Consider the following 22,578-nt stretch of genomic DNA (forward strand, 5'->3'; position numbering starts at 1 on the left):
TCACCTGTTCCCACCAGGTGTCATTAGGGAGCAGAGAAGCCCGCATTCAGGAGAGGCGACCTCTTGTCTGTAGAGATCAGTTGATGCATAGCCTCAGGTGTATAAATTCCCAAGTCCCTGCCCCGGTCCCTGGGACTCATTTCCTGATGTGCTGGGAGCCTGGGATGGTCCTTTCCCCTCCCAGGATCTGCTGTGACTCTGTAGGGAGCATTTTCTCTCATGCCCTCTCCTGTCCCTTCCTGGGAGCTGCTTTCCACTGAGTGAGAGTGGAGTATGTTTCCAATCCTTCTTCATGGTCTGCAAGGTTTCTTTGGACAAATATGCTGATCTCCTTATGGGAGTCCTCTTGGGTGACAATTTTTTTCTTCTCTTTAGACTTAGAATTCTCTCTTTGTCTTTGCTTTTGGACAGTTTACTCTGTGCGTCTTGGAGAAGGTTGTTTTGAATTGAAATTTTGGGGTTACTTATTAGCTTCTTGAGCATTCTTTGGCATTGACTTTCTTTGGGATTGGAATGAAAACTGACTTTTCCAGTCCTGTGGCCACTGCTGAGTTTTCCAAATTTGCTGGCATATTGAGTGTATCACTTTCACAGCATCATTTTTCCAGATTTCCCCCAGGTTTGGGAAATTCTCAGTCTTTCTTTCTTTCTTTGCTAGGTCTCCTTGCTGCATGCGGGCTTTCTCTAGCTGTGGTAAGCAGGGGCTGCTCCTCGCTGCAGTGCATAGACTTCTCATTGTGGTGGCGTCTCTTGGTGCAGAGCACAGGCTCTAGGTGCACAGGTTTTGGCAGCTGTGGCACGCTGGCTTAGTTGCTCTGTGGCATGTGGAGTCTTCCTGGACCAGGGATTGAACTCATGTCCCCTGCATTGGCAGGCGTATTCTTATCCACTTCACCACCAGGGAAGTCCTCAGCCATTATTTCTTTTCTCTTTCACTTCTCCTGTGGCTCCATTCAATACATTGTTTCTTTTTATGGTGTGCATAGTTCCCACTGCTTTCCATATTCTTTTCATTCTCTTTTTGTTCCTTTAATTGGATACTTTCAACTGATCTTTCTTCTAACTTATTGGTTCTTTTTTTTTTTTTTCTTTTCCTTGGTCAAGTTTGTTGTTGAATCTCTGTACTGAATTCTTCAGTTTACTCATTGTATTGTGTTCATGCTAAATCACCTCCGTCATGTGTGACTCTTTGTGACCCCATGGACTGTAGCCCACCAGGGTCCTCTGTCCATGGGATTCACCAGGCAAGAATACTGTAGTGGGTTGCTATGTACTCCTCCAGGGGATCTTCCAGACCCAGGGATCGAACCTGAGTCTCTTACATCTCCTGCGCTGGCATACGGGTTCTTTACCCCTAGCATCACCTGGAAAACCCATTCATTTATTATTCAGCTTCAAAATATCTGGTTAGTTCTTTTTTTTTTTTTTAAGTATATGTCTTTATTGTTCTTATTTTATTTGTATTATTTTCCTGTTATCAATAAATATTTGAATTCTCTTGTAACTCTCTGAGCCTCTTTTGAAGTATTATTTTGAATTCTTTGTCAGGCAATTCTTAGATCTCCATTAATCTGAGCTGGTTACAAGAGGTTTACTGTATTCCTTTGGTGGGATTTTGTTTCCCAGATTCTTCTTGATGTCTTATTCTCTTGTAGATGTCTGCACATTTAAAAAAGCTGTCACCTCTGCCAGACTCTATGTCCTGATTTCAGTAGAGAAAGCCTTTCACTTCTGGGTAGCGGCACACTGGAATGTACTGCAGGGTGCCAAGTGCAGAGGAATAAGGTGGCACTGGGTCTGGGAGGGCATGAGGCTGTTTGGCTCAGGCTGCTGATGTCCACAGCACTGACAACTGTGTGGTGTTTGGCAAGTGTTGCAGGGGGTCTGCTGTCACTGGAATGGTAGTTAGTGTTCTCAGCAGTGCCTCTGGTTCCAGAGCCTAGGGTCATGACCAGCAGTGGTGGTGGCCAGAGCCAATGGTGTGCACGCATTTGGCTTTGGGGGCCTGTTGCAGGTGCCCCTATAGGGGAGTTGATAGTTGCAGGTGCTCAGGTTGTGGGAAGGCCTAGGAAGGCAGCAAAGGCCAAGACCAACAATGGCTCATTGCTCAAACTCATGTCCATTGAGTTGGTGATGCTATCTAACATCTGATCCTGTGCTGCTCTTCTCTTTGTCCTTCAGTCTTTCCCAGCATCAGGGTCTTTTCTAATGAGTCAGCTCTTTGCAGCAGGTGGCCAAAGTATTAGAGCTTCAGCTCCAGCATAAGTCTTTTCAATAAATATTCAGGGTTGATTTCCTTTAGGATTGACTGGTTTGATCTTGCTGTCCAAAGAACTCTCAAGAGTCTTCTCAAGCACCACAGTTCGAAAGCATCGATTCTTCAGGGCTCAGCCTTATTTACTGTCCAACTCTCACATCCATTCATGACTACTGGAAACCATCATCTGTGCTGGTTATTAATTCTTACAGGGGTAAAATCTGCTACATCTGTCTGCAGAGCAGGTCACTGTGAACTGTGATTTCTCCTGCCATGTGGTTGCTATTGGTCCTTTGCTCTTCTTTCTTATGCCTAACCATCTCTATAAGACTGGCTCAGCTTTGGAGGTCTGCATGAAGTGAACCTGAAGCCGGACTTTCATATGGTGCCCTCAAAGGCTAGGGACACTGGTTACTCAGCTTGCTCTTACCCTCCTGGTGAGAGGAACTCTCCTGGCACCCTTGACACTGAGTAATTCTGGTTTGGAGGATGTACTGATGCCTCCAAAATGATAGTATCTTGGCATGGTCAGACTTCTTAAGGTACTCCTCATCTTTCTGGAGCTGTTTTTCTTACTGATTGCTGTCTAAGTTTGGTCTTTTTTAAGAGGATGGAGGCTGCTGTCTCCTACATCAGCATTTTGGTAATGGCACATTTGAGGTCTTCATTCTTGGAAAGAATGGTTTTGAGTGTAGAATTTTATATTGGCAATTTTATTTTTTTGTTTCAGTAAATCTAAGGCTTCAGTCTACTCTACCCTGACATCTCTTTTTGTTCTTGGGGTTTTAGATGTTAGTATAGATGTTTCTCAATTTTATATACCTAGTCTTTATCTTAGTATTTTTCTGTCAATTTTCTGCTGTTATTTTCCATTTTAGTAAAAGTAAGCTAGGTATGGTGTAGTAAAAAAACAAAATGTATCCTTACATAACATGTTCTGTTCACTTTGGCAGGACTTCTGCTATTGTAATTCTTCAAGCACTCAGGTTGTTGGATTCTCCACCATTGTATTATATCCCACTGTGATACAAGGCTGCAGTATTCGCTGTGGTAGAAAAATATACTGGCTCTTAAATGTTTCTATGTGGAAGTGACATCATTTGTTCTGCCACTTTGTTGAATGAGCCAGATCACATGGTTATGCTTAACTTCAAATAGGCAATGAAGTATTACTATTTCCACATGCTCATAAAAAGAGAATTTTAAATGTTGCTGAACACTAGTAATGTTTCCATCTATAATGTTCCTACAAATGAACTCCTTTTTAATGCAGAAACCAGAGTCGTCTTAAAACTTAATCGCTAAAGTGACATCTGATCACTTTTGTCAAATTCCATTTGTTAGATGCGTGTTACTAGGTACATTCAAGTGTGGATTACACAAGGACATGAACCCCAGGTGGCAGGAATAGCCAGGACATTTCAGAACCTGTTACCCCAGCCTCTGTTCCTGAGCTGGATGAGATGCTCCCTATGAGCAGGGAAGGAGAGGAACGATTCCTCCCTGGATCTGGGGCCACGAGCTGTAACTGAGATAGAGAAGCTGGGCCCTAGTAGCCTTGGGCACATCTACAGGTAGGGCAGCATCCAGAGTCCCTGAAGGCCTGTCCTCGGTGGTGTCCCTGGAGCTGGTTCTACAGGCTCGTGAGAAACACCTGGTGCCTCCCTTCCTGCTCCAGGTTCAGTGATGGCACACTGGGGGCTTAGAGTTGGCCACGGTGGGAATGTTTATACCACAGAGGTCAGGAAATACTATATCCCATGCACTCTTTTACTCCTCAGAGAGCTTATATTTTAAATATACACCACTACATGGTCTCCTAAAATCTCTCCTGTGTCCTGTGTCTGTGTCTCTTTTGCAGCTCTGGAGCTGAGGTTGAAGGATGGAGCCCATCGCTGTGAGGGCAGAGTGGAAGTGAAGCACCAAGGAGAATGGGGCACAGTGCATTGTTACAGGTGGAGACTGAAGGATGCATCTGTAGTGTGCAGACAGCTGGGGTGTGGAGCTGCCATTGGTTTTCCTGGAAGGGCTTATTTTGGACCAGGACTTGGCCCTATTTGGCTTTTGTATACTTTATGTGAAGGGACAGAGTCAACTGTCAGTGACTGTAAGCATTCTAATATTAAAGACTATCGTAATGATAGCTATACTCATGATCGGGATGCTGGAGTAGTCTGCTCAGGTAAGTCCTGTCTGGTCTGTGTGGGGATCTCTAGCAGGAAAAGCCTCTGTCTTATTACCAGAATGACTCAAGGTTATGGGTACAGCCTTTAGAACATACTTGGATAAAGGATCTTTGTGATGTGTCACAAGAGGCAGAGAGGTGAGGTCAAAAGTTTCATACAGATACAGCTTCTGGGTTTGACTTCTGTGACATAGTCTCATCATGGTAATTGTTCTGTTTTCTTTGACGTAATGGTCACTAGGGTGTGGCTACATGGTGGGGGAGGGGTCATAGAAGAGTTGGGGGAACAAGGTTTATCATACTCACAGGGTCTGAATGTCAGAGTCACACACTCCTCCATGTTGTTATGTGGAGGATGTGATGATAGAATAGGCTCAACCAAGCAATGGTGACCCAAAAGGGCATGTGAAGACCTGTGGACAAGTGACCACACTGGGGGTCAGGGTGCAGTTACACAAGGAAAAGGTGTGAAGGGATTTCACTGGTGCATTTAAATGTCTCTAGGTCACAATCAATGGCAACCCACTGCAGTACTTTTGCCTGGAAAATCCCATGGACGGAGGAGCCTGGTAGGCTGCAGTCCATGGGATCGCTAGAGTCAGACACGACTGAGCGACTTCACTTTCACTTTTCACTTTCATGCATTGGAGAAGGAAATAGCAACCCACTCCAGTGTTCTTGCCTGGAGAATCCCAGGGATGGGGAAGCCTGGTGGGCTGCCATCTATGGGGTTGCACAGAGTCGGACACGACTGAAGCGACTTAGCAGCAGCAGCAGCAGCAGCAGCAGGTCACAGTCAGAGGAAGCCAGAAGTGGAACTTGTGGCAGAAAACAATCTCATCACACTGGTGCACCTGATCAACCGAGTGGGGAGCTCACATCACATTTGCAGGGATGTTGAGGGAGCAGGAAAATGCAGTCTTGAAGTTTACAACACAGCAGCTGAAGTTCATCACGTATAAGAGGCAGTGACGCTAAGAGGATCTGAAGTGACTGCTCAGAAGTGCTCAGTGCTGTCTATATTTTTGACCTTGCCAAGGTGGATGCAGTAAAGACAGCAGTGAAACTAGGGTGTGGGTGGGTGGTCACAGTATTTGACAGAGAGGCTTCTAGTTGTTATTATAATTGTGGATTGGATGTCCAGGATATTAATCCCATCAGAGCAGCTGGACTGGAGGAAGATATTGTCGGTTATCACAGTGAGTTTCCTCAAGTAGGGAGCTGGTCTTAGGCAAGAATCACCCCATCTGATGTGATCATGGGACAAGGGAGCCCTGAGGACATCTGCAGTAGGTCCTTAGCAGCCACAGCCAATCAGCTCTTGGGTGTTTATGTTGAGGAAGATCATTGGAAAAGTGATCTTTTCTAATCTCACCTTCAACAGATCTTTGATGATTCTAGTTGAAGCCCTTAAGAAAACAATTCTTTTCCTTTTTAAAAGGTACTTTATTGAGGTATCACTGACATACAAAACTGCTTGATAAGTATGCATTTGTGAAACCATTACAGCACTATGTCATAAATCTATTCATCTCTTCAAAAAGTTTTCTTCCATTCTCTTTATTATTCTTATTAAAAATAATTATTTTCAAGGTGCTTTTAAATTTTAGTTAGAAACTTTTGCTTTAAGCAAACCTGTCTTCTGGCATCTCAAGTAACCTTTGTCATCGTCACAATGTCCTAATCATGGTTCTAACTGCAGATAAATTTGTGGAAACACTACAGGTGTCTCTACCATATTTTGATAAATCAGCATCTGAATGAAAATGGAGTGTGTGATGTTTGAACTTTCTGTGAAATTAGAACTCTGAATGTTATCATCCTAAGAAGATTGATGTCTTGATATTAATACCAGTTAAGATACACTTAAAAGTAAAGAATTGGAGAATGCTCTGATATTTAAACACTGCTTGTGGTTTGTACTCCCTGACTACCATTGCTCTAACTTAGGCTCTCACATTTTTATGAATGGTTCCAGGTTCCTTCTATTTCTCTTTTTGTCACTAGTTCCCTCCCCTTGGTCTGTCTTTTCTGTATTTTCAGACATGTTTTAATGATGCGAAGTTAAGTGGTGGTGATTTAGTAGAGATAAGATTAGAATAGCTTGTCTTTTCATTATCTTAATCAAAATTGAACTCTTGGAGTTTCTTCTGCTTAATCTTAGGAGTCAGGTATGGAAGAGAAATTTCAGCCTCAGTAGTGGATTGTTGGAAGTGGAGTACTGTGTTTAGGAGAAATCTAGAGTAGAAACAATGACTAGAGAAGACTGTAGAGAAGCTTGTTTGAAATAAGGAGGAGATTTCAATGAGGGGCTAAACAAATTGAGAAGGACTCTGGTGCAAGTGTTCCAAGTTGCTTCAGTCCTGTCCTACTCTTTGTGACACCATGGACCCTAGTCTACCAAGCTCCTCTGTCCATGGGATTCTCCAGGCAAGAATACTGGAGTGGGTTGCCATTTCCTTCTCCAGGGGATCATCTTCACCCAGGGATCAAACCTGGGTCTCCTGAATTGCAGGCAGAGTCTTGATTATCTTCTGAGCCACTAGGGACTACAGTACTGAAGTGCAAAATGGTGAGGGGATGAAGATGCAAGGATTGCAGGAGCGGAGGGTTGGAAAGATGCAGGTCAACTCGTACATTCACCACAGCCTCTGTGTTACACTTCCTTCCTGCCCTCATTCCTTCCCTCCCTCTCTTCCTTTATCCTGTTGTGGGAGTCATTTCTGAGCTCTGTGGAAGTGCTAGCATTTGGAGGTTGCAGTTTTCTTAGAGGAAAGTTTTTATAATACGGATTCTGTTTATTTAACAAATACAAGTTTACTCATATTTTTCTCTTTTTTTGTATCAGATTTCGGTGAGTTGTGTTTCACAAGTAATGCGTTTTCAAGGACTAGGCCCACTTTACAAAAAATGTTCAAATTAGAATAACACTGGTTCATATCTCTTATCTTTAAATGTTGGGAGGATCTATAATGATATTCCTCCTTTTGTTACTGGTGTTGTTAATTTGTGTTTCCTCTTTTTTCTTAATTGGTTTTGCTAGAAGATTATCCGTGTTTATGTTCTTTTTAAAAGAATCACTAATGGACCCTATTGATTTTTTTGATTTGTATTTGCTTTCTACTTAATTGATTTCTGTATTCACTTTTCACTCCTCTTTTTCAGTTATGATTTTCCCTGATAGCTCAGCTGGTAAACAGTCTGCCTGCAATGCAGGAGACCCCTGTTTGATTCCTGGGTCAGGAAGATCCCCTGGAGAAGGGATAGGCTACCCACTCCAGTTTTCTTGGGCTTCCCTTGTGGCTCAGCTGATAAAGAATCTGCCTGCAACAGGGGGCACCTGGGTTTGATCCCTGGGTTGGGAAGACCCCTGAAGAAGGGAAAGGCTATCCACTCCAGTTTTCTGGCCTGCAGAATTCCATGGATTGTATAGACCATGGGGGTCACAGAGTCAGACACGACTGAGCGACTTTCACTTCCCAATTATGATCGTTGTTGCTTTTGTAGATTCTTGAGTCTTGGATCATTTTCTTCTGTTTCTATTTTTATTTTAATGTAGGCATCAAGGAAGCATCAAGGTTCTAAATTTTCTTCTAAGCCTCACTTTGTTTTTAAGCCACCAGTTTTGCTAGTATATAATTTCTTTTGTATTTTATTACCATAAAATGTTTCTTTTTCTCTGAATGTATTCTTTGTCTTATAGTCTGACTTTGTATGATATTAATATAGATACTGTATACAGCCTTCTCTGATTTGTGTTTGCATAGTATATAATTTTTTACCTTTTTAATATGTTTCTGTGTTTATATTCAAACACATATATATTTATAGACAGTATATTGTTTTGTCTTATTTTATCTGGTCTGATCATCTTGTTTTTTATTTGGAGTACTTAAATTATTTACCTTTAATGTAATTATTGATATAATTGTGTTTAAGTGTACTTGACTGCTATTTGTTATATCTTTGTTCCTATTTTAATCTTTGAGTATATTATTTTATCTTAAAACTCTATTGGCTTATTAATCATATCAGATTTTTAGGTGATAATGTTGAATTATTTTTTTTAATTTAAAATAATTTTTATTTATTTTTGGCTGTGCTGGGTCTTCATTGCTGCATAGATTTCTGTCTAGTTGCAGAGATCAGCGGCTACTCTCTAGTTGCAGTGCACGAGGTCCTCACTGCGGTGGCCTCTCTTGCTGTGGAGCAAGGCTCTATGGTGCTCAAGCTTCAGTAGTCATGGCTCCCGGGCTCTAGAGCACAGGCTCACTGTGGTGCATGGGCTTAGTTGCTCCGTGGTATGTGGGATTTTCCTAGACCTGGGATCCAAACCGCATCTCCTGCATTGGCAGATGGATTGTTCGCCACTGAACCATTGGGGAAGCCCATGTTGAATTACTAATCTTTAATTACATTCTACCTTGAAATGATGTTATGTCACAACATGCAATGTCAGTCACCATAGTTTTCTTCCACTTTGGTCATTGGTGCTATCATTGTCATACATTCTACTTATAAATTTATTATGAATCTTATAGTTTGTTGCTAATATTTTTGCCTTAAATCTTCTAACAGAGAATCAACATCTAGCACAGACTCTATACCTTTGAGTGGATCCCTGTTTTCATCTGCTGTCATCTCCCTTTAGCTTGAAGAACTTTCTGAGGCAGTTTTGTGTAGTGTGTGTCTGGTGGCCTCCAATTCTATCATTTTTCATTTACCTGAAGTCATCTTAATTTTCATTCAGTTTTGAAAAGTATTTTTATAGGTGATTCAATTCTAGAGTAACAAATGCCCAACCCCAATACTTTAAATATGTTTTTACATTGTCATCTGACTTTCACTGCCTCCAACAAAAAGTCAGTAAATAATACTTATCCTTTTGTTCTGCTGTATATAATGTGTCAAATTTCCCTGGCTGCTCTTAAGATATTTTTGTTTGTTTGTTTACCACTGAATTTCAGTATTTACATTGTCATGTTTTCTGAGAATGATTTCATTACCTTGTTCGGGGTTTGTTTAGCTTTTTGAATCAGTGGATTTATAGTTTTCAATAACTTTGGAAAAAATTTCATTTATCTTTTCTTAATATTTTTCTACACATCCCTTATTCTGAATCTCCAAATACACATATTTTATATATTTTTATATTATCCCACATGCCATTGAGTTTCCATTCATATTTTTCTGCCTTTTTACTCTCTTTGGTTCAGTTTAGATAGTCTCTACTGCTGTGTTTTACTTCCCAATTCTTTTATTCTGCAATGTCTAGTCTCTTGTGTAATTAATCCAAATAATTGTTCATTCCAATACTATATTTTTTCAGTTTTAGAAGTCTCATTTGTTTATTTTTGCTAGTTTTCCTCCATGTTTATTTTTATTGTTCATTAAGCATATTGATATTAGTAGTTTAAAGATCTCTTCAGCCAGTTCAATAATTTCTGCAATTTCTGAAGCTGATTTAAATGATTATTTTTTTAAAATGTGTTATGGGTTACATTTTTCCCCTTTGGAAATTCTAATAATTTTTTGGTTGGATGTTGGGCATCACTAAGCAGTCCTTTACCAGTAAGAACTTTAGAAATAAATAATCAGAACACATCTAAAAATCAGGGAATTATACTTGATGAATCAAATAAAGTTTTTTCATTGGGTTATTTTCATTCTGTTCAAAATGTGTTCCTCTGATGACCAAATGATGAACTTTATTTTTAATAAAAATAAAAAAAACTTTTATTTTTCTCTCCTTTAGTTTTAAAACTTCCTTGATCCCACCTTGCCTGCCATATACCCCACCTACACCCTACTTCTACAGCAGTAGCTATCCTTTCTGATTTTCTTTTGCATTCATCTGTGTCTTTTAAAATTGTATTTGCTTGTCTGAAGTGGGAGAAATGAAAAAGGATAGCAGCTTAAGTGGTAGATGGGAGGAGCAGAGGGCGATGCAATATGCTAACAACCTATCCAACAAGTGTTTCCCACAAATATTTACATATTTTGTCCATATTGAGGCTTTTTCAACTTGGAACTCTCCAAATTATAGCTTGTTTGTTCACCTCCTCCTCCTTCTCCTTTTTCTTCCTCCTTTTAGAATTGTGAAACATTCAACATGCCATCTTTTAGAATTGTAAAACATCCATGAAAGAAATTAAAGACCATCTAATCAATGGAAAGTCATTCTGTGCTTCTGGCCTGGAAGAAGTAATATTGTTAAAATGCCTGTACTTGTCAAAGTGATCTACAGATTTAATGCAATTCCTATCTAAATCCCAATGGCATTCTTAATAGAAGTAGAGAAAACAGTCTTAAAATAGGAGTGTGTGGTTTAATTTTTATATATTCATGAATTTCCTGTTTCCTTACCACTATTGCGTTTTATTTCCATTCCATTATGGTCATGAAAGATACTTGGAATTACTTTAATATTTTTGAATTTGTTAAGACTTATTTGTAGCCTAGCCTGGAGAATATTCCATTTGTGCTTGAGAAGAATGCATATTTTTCTGTGGTTAGAATTAGTACAATGATAGTATTAAAATCAATTAGCATTTTCTATAAGTCCTGTTTCAGAAGAAAAACCTTTAATAGGAGATGATCTGGAAACTCAGCTGTCTGGTAAGCTCCCACTGAGAACACACACTCTACCAGGTTCTTTGACAAATCCTAGGATTTCAAGAGAGATGGCTGGGACTCTCTCTCTATGACTCTCTGAGTTTTCTTAACTCATCTTCTTTCCCACTGAGGTCACTGAAGAAATTCATGGAATTTTTGCCATCGAAGAGACAACATGTGATGACATAAACACGAATTAGTGACAGCATCTATATTTCTTTTCTGGAGCCGTCACCCGTCTACAGGTTGGCATCCCCTCATGGATCCAGCCTCAAGACTTTCCCTCACCTAAGTCACTTGAGGACTAGCTCCTGGGAGAGAAAACTGATCGGAATATTAGCCCAACAAGTTCCAGGAAAGCTTTCTAAGCTTGTCTGGATGCTAGGTCTCTCATATCATAGCCCATGTTCCTCTGGGTGGGTTCTGTTCTGCATATCTCTACTTTTAAGTGCTGGCATATTACACATTATCCTTGGATCTGTAAGTCCTAGGCTGCTAAATGAGAAATTCACTTCTCCAACCAATGCTAAAAGATGTGTTTCCAGCATTCAGCCATTCCAATGATCTGAATTGTGCTCTGTAGTTTCTAGGCTCCTAGACCTAGGAATTCAGATTTCTAATCAGTCTCAAAGTGTATGTTCTTGGGATTCAGCCATCCCAAACTGACCTTGTAATCCTCCTGGATTTCTTTTCAGAAACCTGCTGATGAAAATTCGATTAGGACACTAACTGTCAAAGGCTCTCTACATGCTCCATTTTTAAAAAGAAAAACTTTCACACCACGGCCTGTAATGTGTGGTTTGAGGTCAGTACCATGAACACTCACTGGTTTTGTTGTTTCCTCTTAGGATTTGTGCATCTGGCTGGAGGGGATGGACCCTGCTCAGGGCGAGTAGAAGTGCATTCTGGAGAAGTCTGGACCCCAGTGTCTGATGGGAACTTCACACTCCCCACTGCCCAGGTCATCTGTGCAGAGCTGGGGTGTGGCAAGGCTGTGTCTGTCCTGGGACATGAGCTCTTCAGAGAGTCTGATGGCCGGGTCTGGGCTGAAGAGTTCAGGTGTGAGGGGGAGGAGCCTCAGCTCAGGGTCTGCCCCAGAGTGCCCTGTCCAGCGGGCACTTGTCACCACAGTGGAGCTGCTCAGGTTGTCTGTTCAGGTGAGATGCAGGTCAGGCCTTTCACCTCTGTGAACACCTTGTTCAGGTGAGAAAGTCATGTGATTTTGCTGAAACTCTGTCTTCTCCTACCAGCATACTCAGAAGTCCGGCTCATGACAAACGGCTCCTCTCAATGTGAGGGGCAGGTGGAGATGAACATTTCTGGACGATGGAGAGTGCTCTGTGCCTCCCACTGGAGTCTGGCCAATGCCAATGTTGTCTGTCGTCAGCTTGGCTGTGGAGTCGCCATCTCCACCCCCAGAGGACCACACTTGGTGGAAGGAGGTGATCAGATCCTAACAGCCCGATTTCACTGCTCAGGGGCTGAGTCCTTCCTGTGGAGTTGTCCTGTGACTGCCCTGGGTGGTCCTGACTGTTCCCATGGCAACACAGCCTCTGTGATCTGCTCAGGTAAGAGACAGGGAAGGGCTACTGGTACTCAGGATGCTCCTGGAGTGAAATGTCCCCAAGAGCAGAGAGTGAGGGAAAATGGACTTCAAAGTCAGATATTTCATGGTGAAATATGGATCTTCTCATTGTTCCTTCATTTTTCAGGCCAGGGCAAGAAGTGTGAAGGGGAATAATATATTTTTAAGCTACATTGTTGCTTACTTATAATCATAGAAAACAATGTAGGAGCAGTAAGTATAGACCTCAGTATGAACCCCAACCCAGAGCAACAAAGAGAATGTCCCCAGCCCCACAGTCACTGTCGTCCCCTCTCCTCGACAGGGAAAAGCGCTTACCCAACTTCTGCTAACATAGAGAGTTTTATCAATTTTTGAACTTTATATAAAATGATGCAGTATGTTGCATCTTTTGTATCTAATTTCTTAGACTCAAAATTATGTTTGGGATTCACTCATGATGTTGTTGGAGAAGGTGATGGCACCCCACTCCAGTACTCTTCGCTGGAAAATCTCATGGATGGAGTAGCCTGGTAGGCTGCAGTCCATGGGATCGCGAAGACTTGGACACGACTGAGTGGCTTCACTTTCACTTTTCACTTTCTTGCATTGGAGAAGGAAATGGCAACCCTCTCCAGTGTTCTTGCCTGGAGAATCCCGGGAACAGGGGAGCCTGGTGGGCTGCTGTCTATGGGGTTGCACAGAGTTGGACATGACTGAAGCGACTTAGCTGCAGCAGCAGCAGCATGATATTGTATATTGTAGCACTTTATTTTTTTTATTACTGTAAAGTATGACTTTGATCATATGGCCATGTACTAATCAATTCTACTGACAGTATGAATCTGAGTTGTTTCCAGTTCTTGACTATTACAGATATGATACTACTACTTACCATGACAATGTCTTTGGATGCAAATATGTGTTACTTACTTTCCATGTTTAACCCTTGGTCTTTTATTTTCTTTTTCTTAATCCAGTGGTGTCCTTTGATGAACTCATTTCTTAATCTTATGGAAACATAACTTGCCAACTTTTCCCTGTACATATAATGCTTCTTATAGCCTTTAAAAAAGAATTTTTGCCTACTCCAAGATCATAAAAACATTCTCCAAGAGTGTCTTATGGAAATTTTAGTATTTTCTCTTACATATAATTGTGCATTCCTTCTGGGATTGATATTGGTGTTAGATAGGTTTCATATGGACATCCAATTGAGTCAATCTTGTTCTGAAAAGACTCTTTTCCCCACTTCAGTGCCGCCTTCGTCATAAGCAGAAGGGCAAGTATGTCTGTGCTTTTTAAGACTCTCTATTCTGTTCCATGTTATCATTTGTCTATGCTTGCACCAATACTGCATTTTCTTAATTGTCATAACTTTGTCATTGTTGTTGTTCAATTGCTAAGGCATGTCTGACTCTGACCCCATGAACTACAGCTCACCAGGCTTCCGTGTCCTTCACTATCTCCCAGAGTTTCAAACTTTGTAGTTAGTCTTAATAATTTTAATTTACAAGAGTTACTTTATATTAACTCCTCTGACTTTGTTGCTTTTCTTACCAACTGTGATGGTCATTCTCGGTTGCTTGTATTTTGTATGAATTTAGAAATCAGCTTGTCATTTTCACCAAAAGAAAAGCTTAAGGGTATTTTCACTGAGATTAGATTTAAAAATTTGAGAGGAGACAAAGAAATTTGAGGATGATTGACACTGACAATGTTGAGTTTTCCAAATCATTGACATAATACATCCCTCCATTCAGTTATATCTTGAATTTCTCTCAGAGATTTTGCCCATCTTCTACTAGGATTTCTCCTAGCTATTTTATTTTTGATGTTATGAGTATTTTTGTGAAAGTGTCCTGGCAATGAATTCTCTTTGAGTTGTTTTCACCTTTTAATTTTTAAAATTTTGATATCATTTGAGACATTAAAATGTTGGGAAAGTTATATAAAAATTTCTTTATGACCTTTACCTGGGTTTCTAAATGTTAGTATCAATATTTCACTTTAATCTCTGTGTGTGTGAGTGTCTTTCCTTCTCGATTCCCCTTCTGCCCCATTTCTTCCTGAATATGTAAAATCTTTCGGAATAAGTTGAAGCCATGATGTTCCTTTACCCTTAGGACACTTCTGGGAATTTCCTTACAGAACCAGAGTTCAGTCAAGTCTTTAAATGACTTCAGCCCCAGGTGACATCTAATTGCAGCACTGAAAGACCCCACTGGAAGACTGCCAAACTGAGTCTTTTTCTGATTAATGACCCAAAGTCATAAGCAAAATGAAGTATATATTCTTTTTCTTCAGCTAAAAGTTTTGCCTTTTCATATTGATCAAATTGCTAACATCCGTTGAATCACAGAAAAAGCAAGAGAGTTCCGGAAAAACATCTATTCTGCTTTATTGACCATGCCAAACCTTTGTGTGGATCATGACAAACTGGAAGATTCTTAAAGAGATGGGAATACCAGACCACCTGACCTGCCTCCTGTACGCAGATCAAGAAGCAATAGTTAGAACTGGACATGGAAATAGAGACTGGTTCCAAACCGGGAAAGGTGTATGTCAAGGCTGTATATTGTCACCCTGCTTATTTAACTTATATGCAGAGTACATCATGTGAACTGCTGGGCTGGGTGAAGCACGAGCTGGAATCAAGATTGCCAGGAGAAATATCAATAACCTCAGATACACTGATGACACCACCTTTATGGCAGAAAGCAAAGAGGAGCTGAAGAGCCTCTTGATGAAAGTGAAAGAGTAGAGTGAAAAAGCTGGCTTAAAACTCAACATTCAAAAAACTAAGATCAAGGCATCCAGCCCCATTACTTCATGACAAATAGATGGGGAAATAATGGAATCAGTGACAGACTTTATTTTCTTGAGCTCCAAAGTCACTGTAGATGGTGACTGCAGGCATGAAATTAAAAGACATCTGTCCCTTGGAAGAAAAGCTACGACAAACCTAGACAGAATATTAAAAAGCAGAGACATTACTTTGCTGACAATTGTCCATTTAGTCAATCTATGGCTTTTCCAGTAGTCATGTATGGATGTAAGAGTTGGACCATAAGGAAGACTGAGCTCCAAAGAATTGATGCTTTTGAACTGTGGTGTTGGAGAAGACTGTTCAGAGTCCCCTGGACTTCAAGGAGATCAAACTAGTGGATCCTAATGGAAATCAGTCCTGAATATTCATTGGAAGGACTGATTCTGAAGCTGAAGCTGCAATACTTTGGCCACCTGATGAGAAGAATTGACTCACTGGAAAAGACCCTGATGCTGTAAGATTGAGGGTGGGAGAAGAAAGGGATGACAGAGGATGAGATGGTTGGATGGCATCACCGACTTGATGGACATGAGTTTGAGCAAGCTCCAGGAGTTGGTGATGGACAGGGAAGTCTGGTGAGCTGCAGCCAATGGGGTCACAAAGAGTTGGACATGAATGAGTGACTGAACTGAACTGGGCTAAATTTTGGGGGAAAATCTTCTATACAACAATATAACCAGAACTCTTGTCATGTGACCTGAATTTCTAGTTTGAAGACTATCCTCTGATCTTGCACTGTGATGTTTCTACCTTATGCTGAGCTAGTGCACAGCTACTATTATTCTTTAGTTCTTAATTTCAGCTAACACATTTTTCAGCTCTAGAAGTACTTCACTTTTGTTATTTCTCTGCAAAGATACACATTTTGTCTATTATTTCTGTAAACACTTTAATCGTGGCTATTTAAATTCTCTGTCAGGTAAATCTAGCAGCTGAAAAATTTGGGAAATTCTTTCCAATGTCTCCTTTTTCCTTTCTGTTTTTCGCGAGATCTATTTTATTTAAGTGTTTGTTTTAAAGTTAGACATTGAAGAAATTGTAGAAATCCTTCAGAAAGAATTTTGTTTTGCTTTTACTTAGGGATAGATTTGGCCTTCCCGGTGGCTCAGATGGTAAAGAATCTGCCTGCAATGCAGGAGACCTGGGTTTGATCCCTGGATTGGGAAGATCCCCTGGAGGAGGGCATGGCAACCCACTCCACATATTCTTGCTTGAAAAATCCTATGGGCAGAGGAGCCTGGTGGGCTATAGTCCATGGGGGTCACAAACAGTCTGACATGACTGAGCGACTAAGCACAGCACAGGGATAGATTTAGGGATACAACAACTTACTTAACTCATTCTTATAGCAACACTTGGGTTAAAACAAAAATTGTGATACTGTCAGAAGGAAAACTCTGCACGGAGAAGGTGAACAATAAGAGTATGATTACTTTACTGCTGGGTCACAGCTTTCATAGCAAACATCCTCTTCCAACAACACAAGAGAAGACTCTACACATGGACATCACCAGATGGTCAACACCGAAATCAGATTGATTATATTCTTTGCAGCCAAAGATGGAGAAGCTCTATACAGGCAGCAAAACAAGACTGGGAGCTGACTGCAGATCATGAACTCCTTATTGCCAAATTCAGTCTTAAATGGAAGAAAGTGGGGAAAACCACTAGACCATTCAGGTATGACCTAAATCAAATCCCTTATGACTATACAGTGGAAGTGAGAAATAGATTTAAGGGACTAGATCTGATAGACAGAGTGCCTGATGAACTATGGACAGAGGTTCGTGACACTGTACAGGAGACAGGAATCAAGACCATCCCCCAAAAAAAGAAATGCAAAAAAGGAAAATGGCTCTCTGAGGAGGCCTTCCAAATAGGTGTGAAAAGAAGGGAAGCAAAAAGCAAAGGAGAAAAGGAAAGATATACCCATTTGAATGCAGGGTTCCAAAGAATAGCAAGGAGAAATAAGAAAGCCTTCCTCAGCAATCAATGCAAGGAAATAGAGGAAAACAACAAAATGGGAAAGACTAGAGATCTCTTCAAGAAAATTAGAGATACCAAGGGAACGTTTCATGCAAAGATGGGCTCAATAATGGATAGAAATCATATGGACCTAATAGAAGCAGAAGATATTAAGAAGAGATGGCAAGAATACACAGAAGAACTGTACAAAAAAAATCTTCACGACCTGGATATTGATGACGGTGTGATCACTCACACTCACCTAGAGCCAGAGCTCCTGGAATGAGAAGTCAAGTGGGCCTTAGGAAGCATCACTACTAACAAACTAGTGGAGGTGATGGAACTCCAGTTGAGCTATTTCAAATCCTAAAAGATGATGCTGTGAAAGTGCAGCACAAAATATGTCAGCAAATTTAGAAAACTCAGCAGTGGCCACAGGACTGGAAAATGGCAGTTTTCATTCCAATCCCAAAGAAAGGCAATGCAAAAGAATGCTCAAACTACCACACAATTGCACTCATCTCACACACTAGTAAAGTAATGCTCAAAATTCTCCAAGCCAGGCTTCAGCAATACGTGAATCGTGAACTTCCAGATGTTCAAGCTGGTTTTAGAAAAGGCAGAGGAACCAGAGATTAAATTGCCAACATCTATTGGATCATTGAAAAAGCAAGGGAGTTCCAGGAAAACATCTATTTCTGCTTTATTGACTATGCCAAAGCCTTTGACTGTGTGGATCACAATAAACTGTGGAAAATTCTTCAAGAGATGGGAATATCAGACCACCTAACCTTCCTCTATAGAAACCTGTATGCAGGTCATAAAGCAACAGTTAAAACTGGACATGGAACAACAGACTGGATTCAAATAGGAAAAGGAGTACCTCAAGGCTGTATATTGTCATCCTGCTTATTTAACTTATATGCAGAGTACCTCATGAGAAACGCTGGGTTGGAAGAAGCACAAGCTGGAATCAAGATTGCTGGGAGAAATATCAATAACCTCAGATATGGAGATGACACCACCCTTATGGCAGAAAGTGAAGAGGAACTAAAGAGCCTCTTGATGAAAGTGAAAGAGGAGAGTGAAAAAGTTGGTTTAAAGCTCAACATTCAGAAAACTAAGATCATGGCATCTGTTCCCATCACTTCATGGCAAATGGATGGGGAGACAATGAAAGCAGTGTCTGACTTTATTTTTTTGGGCCACAAAATCACTGCAGGTGGTGACTGCAGCCAAGAACTTAAAAGACACTTACTTCTTGGAAGGAAAGTTATGACCAACCTAGACAGCATATTACAAAGCAGAGACAATACTTTGTCAACAAAGTTCCGTCTAGTCAAGGCTATGGTTTTTCCAGTAGTCATGTATGGCTATATGAGAGTTGGACCATAAAGAAAGCTGAGCAATGGAGAATTGATGCTTTTGAACTGTGGTGTTGGAGAAGACTCTTGAGAGTCCCTTGCACTGCAAGGAGATCCAACCAGTCCATCTTAGAGGAGATCAGTCCTGGGTGTTCATTGGAAGGACTGATGAAGCTGAAACTCCAGTACTTTGGCCACCTGATGTGAAGAACTCTATCATGTGAAAAGACCCTGATGCTGGGAAAGATTGAGGGCAGGAGGAGAAGGGGATGACAGAGGAGGAGATGGTTGGATGGTGTCACTGACTGGATGGACATGGGTTTGGGTGGACTCCGGGAGTTGGTGATGGACAAAGAGGCCTTGTGTGCTGCGGTTCATGGGGTTGCAAAGAGTCGGACACGACTGAGTGACTGAACTAACTAACTAACCAGGTCATCATTTCCCTTAATTCAGTTTCCTGTTCTCCAACCCTTCCAGACTTCTGATCATTGTTGTTTCTTTAGGAAACCAGATCCAGGTGCTTTCCCAGTGCAACGACTCCGTGTCTCAACCTGCAGGCTCTGCGGCCTCCGAGGAGAGCGCCCCCTACTGCTCAGGTGAGGGTCCCACAGAACAGAAGACCCTTTTCATTCCCCAGGTCGACGTCCCATTGTCCCATTTTTCTCTCCTCAGACAGCAGGCAGCTCCGCCTGGTGGACGGGGGCGGTCCCTGCGCCGGGAGAGTGGAGATCCTCGACCAGGGTTCCTGGGGCACCATCTGTGATGACGGCTGGGACCTGGACGATGCCCGCGTGGTGTGCAGGCAGCTGGGCTGTGGAGAAGCCCTCAATGCCGTGGGGTCTGCTCACTTCGGGGCAGGATCAGGGCCCATCTGGTTGGACAACTTGAACTGCACAGGAAAGGAGTCCCAAGTGTGGAAGTGCCCTTCCCGGGGCTGGGGGCGGCACGACTGCAGACACAAGCAGGACGCGGGGGTCATCTGCTCAGGTCTGCGCTGCGCACTGTCCACAGGTGGGGGAGGGGTGGGGCCCTGGAGAACGGGGTCTGAGCCCTGAGGGAGAGATGCCTAAAGGACCAGAGAAGGAGGCTTCCTCCCATGGAGCCTGTCTTTCCAGCAGACGTGAAGACGAGGTGCTTTCACTTCCTCCCGCAGCAGCTGAGGATCTGGTCCTTTCTTCTCAGCAGTGTTTCCTGGCAGAGCCGTTTTTTACAGTTTTTCTTGAAAGCAGGGCTCTCTCCAGTTACATACAAAAGTTTTAAATCCATAGTAATAGTTTCCTTTTGCTTCAGTAACAATTTACCAATTAGTGGGTTACAACAACATGTATTTATTTCCTTACACTTCTGTAGCTTACATGTCCAGCAGGGATCTCCCTGGGCCTGGATCAAGGCTTCAGCAGGGCTGCATCACTTCTGCGGCTCTGGGGGAGAATCTATTTCTTGTCTTTTCAATCTTCTAGATAAAAAAAAAAGAAAGTTAGTCCCACAGTCGTGTCTGACTCTTTGCGATCCCATGGACTGTATCCTGCCCTGCCCCTCTGTCCATGGAATTCTCAAGCTTCTAGAAACTGCCTACATCCCTTGGTTCACAGCCTCCTTCATCCATTATCAGACCAGCAATGCTACAGGCCTCCAGATATTATCCAGAGTCACATTTCTCTCTCTAGGCAGAGCTAAGAAATGTATTCCATGTTTAAGGATAGTGGGTCTAAGGATGTGCTCAGACTGGGCTCACATTGTTCATACAATATTCTAGCTTAATCTCACCATCCCAAGGTCCTTATCTTAATCACATCTGTAAATCCTTTTTCTCAGCTATGGTAACATATTCACAGATTGCAGAGATTGGGATGTGGACATTTTGGGTTAATTATTCTGCCTATCTCCCTAATATCCACATCACATCCCTTAACATACTCTTCAAAGATTTTGTTAGGAAGCAGAATTCAGCTGTCCCTCCCTGACTAGCGCCCACACAGTTTGGTCTTCCTCTCAGTTCATATCCACTACACCATTGTGGTAGAAATAGAAAGACAGATACAAATGGACAAAGTCAGTTAAAAGGGAGGCAATGTCAGTCTTGTCATCTAGTGGGTATCTCTTGAACAAGGTCAGAGATGAATGTTTACCATTTCTAGAAGAAAGGAAAACCTAGAACATGCAGCAAAGTTTTCATTGTGTCCTGTTTCCTCTCTTTCAACCTTAGAGTTCCTGGCCCTCAGGATGGTGAGTGAGGACCAGCAGTGTGCTGGGTGGCTGGAAGTTTTCTACAACGGGACCTGGGGCAGTGTCTGCCGCAGCCCCATGGAAGACATCACTGTGTCCGTGATCTGCAGACAGCTTGGCTGTGGGGACAGTGGAACCCTCAACTCTTCTGTTGCTCTTAGAGAAGGTTCTAGACCCCAGTGGGTGGATGGAATCCGGTGTCAGAAAACTGACACCTCTCTCTGGCAGTGTCCTTCTGACCCTTGGAATTACAACTCATGCTCTCCAAAGGAGGAAGCCTATATCTGGTGTGCAGGTGATTTACTGTATGTTTCTGTGTGTCTGTCCCAACCCTGTAGGATCCAGTGAGATTTGATATTTTAAAATCTAAGTGATGAGTTTAGTTTGGGTCCACAAAATGACATTAAGTGAAAATGCTAGTGTCCGACTCTTTGTGTCTGCATGGACTGTAGCCTGCCAGGCTCCTCTGTCCACGGAATTCTCCAGGCTAGAATACTGGAATGGGTTTCCATTCCCTTCTCCAGGGGCTCATCCCAACCTAGGTATCACAAGTGAGTCTCCCACACTGCAGTCAGATTCTTTACTGTCTGAGCCACCAGAGAAGCCTAAATGAGGTAAGGATGAAATTAATTTTTATCTACATATTCCAATCTTGTTTGTTAAAATTTTTAATTGAGATGTAATTCTTGTAACATTATATTAGTTCTAAGTGTAAAACATAGTGTTTATGTTTTTCTTCAGTTCAGTTCAGTCGCTCAGTCGTGTCCGACTCTTTGCGACCCCATGAAACGCAGCACGCCAGGCCTCCCTGTCCATCACGAACTCCCGGAGTTCACCCAGACTCACGTCCATCGAGTCAGTGATGCCATCCAGCAATCTCATCCTCTGTCGTCCCCTTTTCCTCCTGCCCCCAATCCCTCCCAGCATCAGAGTCTTTTCCAATGAGTCAACTCTTCCCATGAGGTGGCCAAAGTACTGGAGTTTCAGCTTTAGCATCATTCCTTCCAAGGAAATCCCAGGGCTTATCTCCTTCAGAATGGATTGGTGGGATCTCCTTGCAGTCCAAGGGACTCTCAAGAGTCTTCTCCAACACAATTCTTCAGCACTCAGCCTTCTTCACAGTCCAACTCTCACATCCATACATGACCACAGGAAAAACCATAGCCTTGACTAGACGAACCTTTGTTGGCAAAGTAATGTCTCTGCTTTTGAATATGCTATCTAGGTTGGTCATAACTTTCCTTCCAAGGAGTAAGCGTCTTTTAATTTCATGGCTGCAGTCACCATCTGCAGTGATTTTGGAGCCCAAAAAAATAAAGTCTGACACTGTTTCCACTGTTTCCCCATCTATTTCCCATGAAGTGATGGGACCGGATGCCATGATCTTCGTTTTCTGAATGTTGAGCTTTAAGCCAACTTTTTCACTCTCCACTTTCACTTTCATCAAGAGGCTTTTGTGTTCCTCTTCACTTTCTGCCATAAGGATGGTGTCATCTGCATATCTGAGGTGACTGATATTTCTCCCAGCAATCTTGATTCCAGCTTGTGTTTCTTCCAGTCCAGTGTTTCTCA

At 42.0% G+C, this 22,578-nt stretch overlaps 2 protein-coding genes across 2 annotated transcripts in view; both read left to right on the forward strand.

Moving 5' to 3' along the window:
- Positions 1-22,578, forward strand: part of LOC102402808 (antigen WC1.1) — a gene marked incomplete in the record, with an annotated part of 1,152,186 nt that overhangs the window by 936,986 nt on the left and 192,622 nt on the right.
- The window catches only part of LOC112584726 (antigen WC1.1), a 62,744-nt gene that overhangs the window by 1,244 nt on the left and 38,922 nt on the right, over positions 1-22,578 (forward strand). Inside the window, exons 2-7 of the mRNA XM_045165272.1 lie at positions 4,119-4,439; positions 11,906-12,214; positions 12,308-12,625; positions 19,284-19,376; positions 19,453-19,767; positions 20,987-21,301. Coding sequence (XP_045021207.1) covers positions 4,119-4,439; positions 11,906-12,214; positions 12,308-12,625; positions 19,284-19,376; positions 19,453-19,767; positions 20,987-21,301 — 1,671 coding nt within the window. The remainder of the gene's footprint in view (positions 1-4,118; positions 4,440-11,905; positions 12,215-12,307; positions 12,626-19,283; positions 19,377-19,452; positions 19,768-20,986; positions 21,302-22,578) is intronic.

Source organism: Bubalus bubalis, chromosome 4 (assembly GCF_019923935.1).
Source record: "Bubalus bubalis isolate 160015118507 breed Murrah chromosome 4, NDDB_SH_1, whole genome shotgun sequence".
NCBI classification, from domain to species: domain Eukaryota; kingdom Metazoa; phylum Chordata; class Mammalia; order Artiodactyla; family Bovidae; genus Bubalus; species Bubalus bubalis.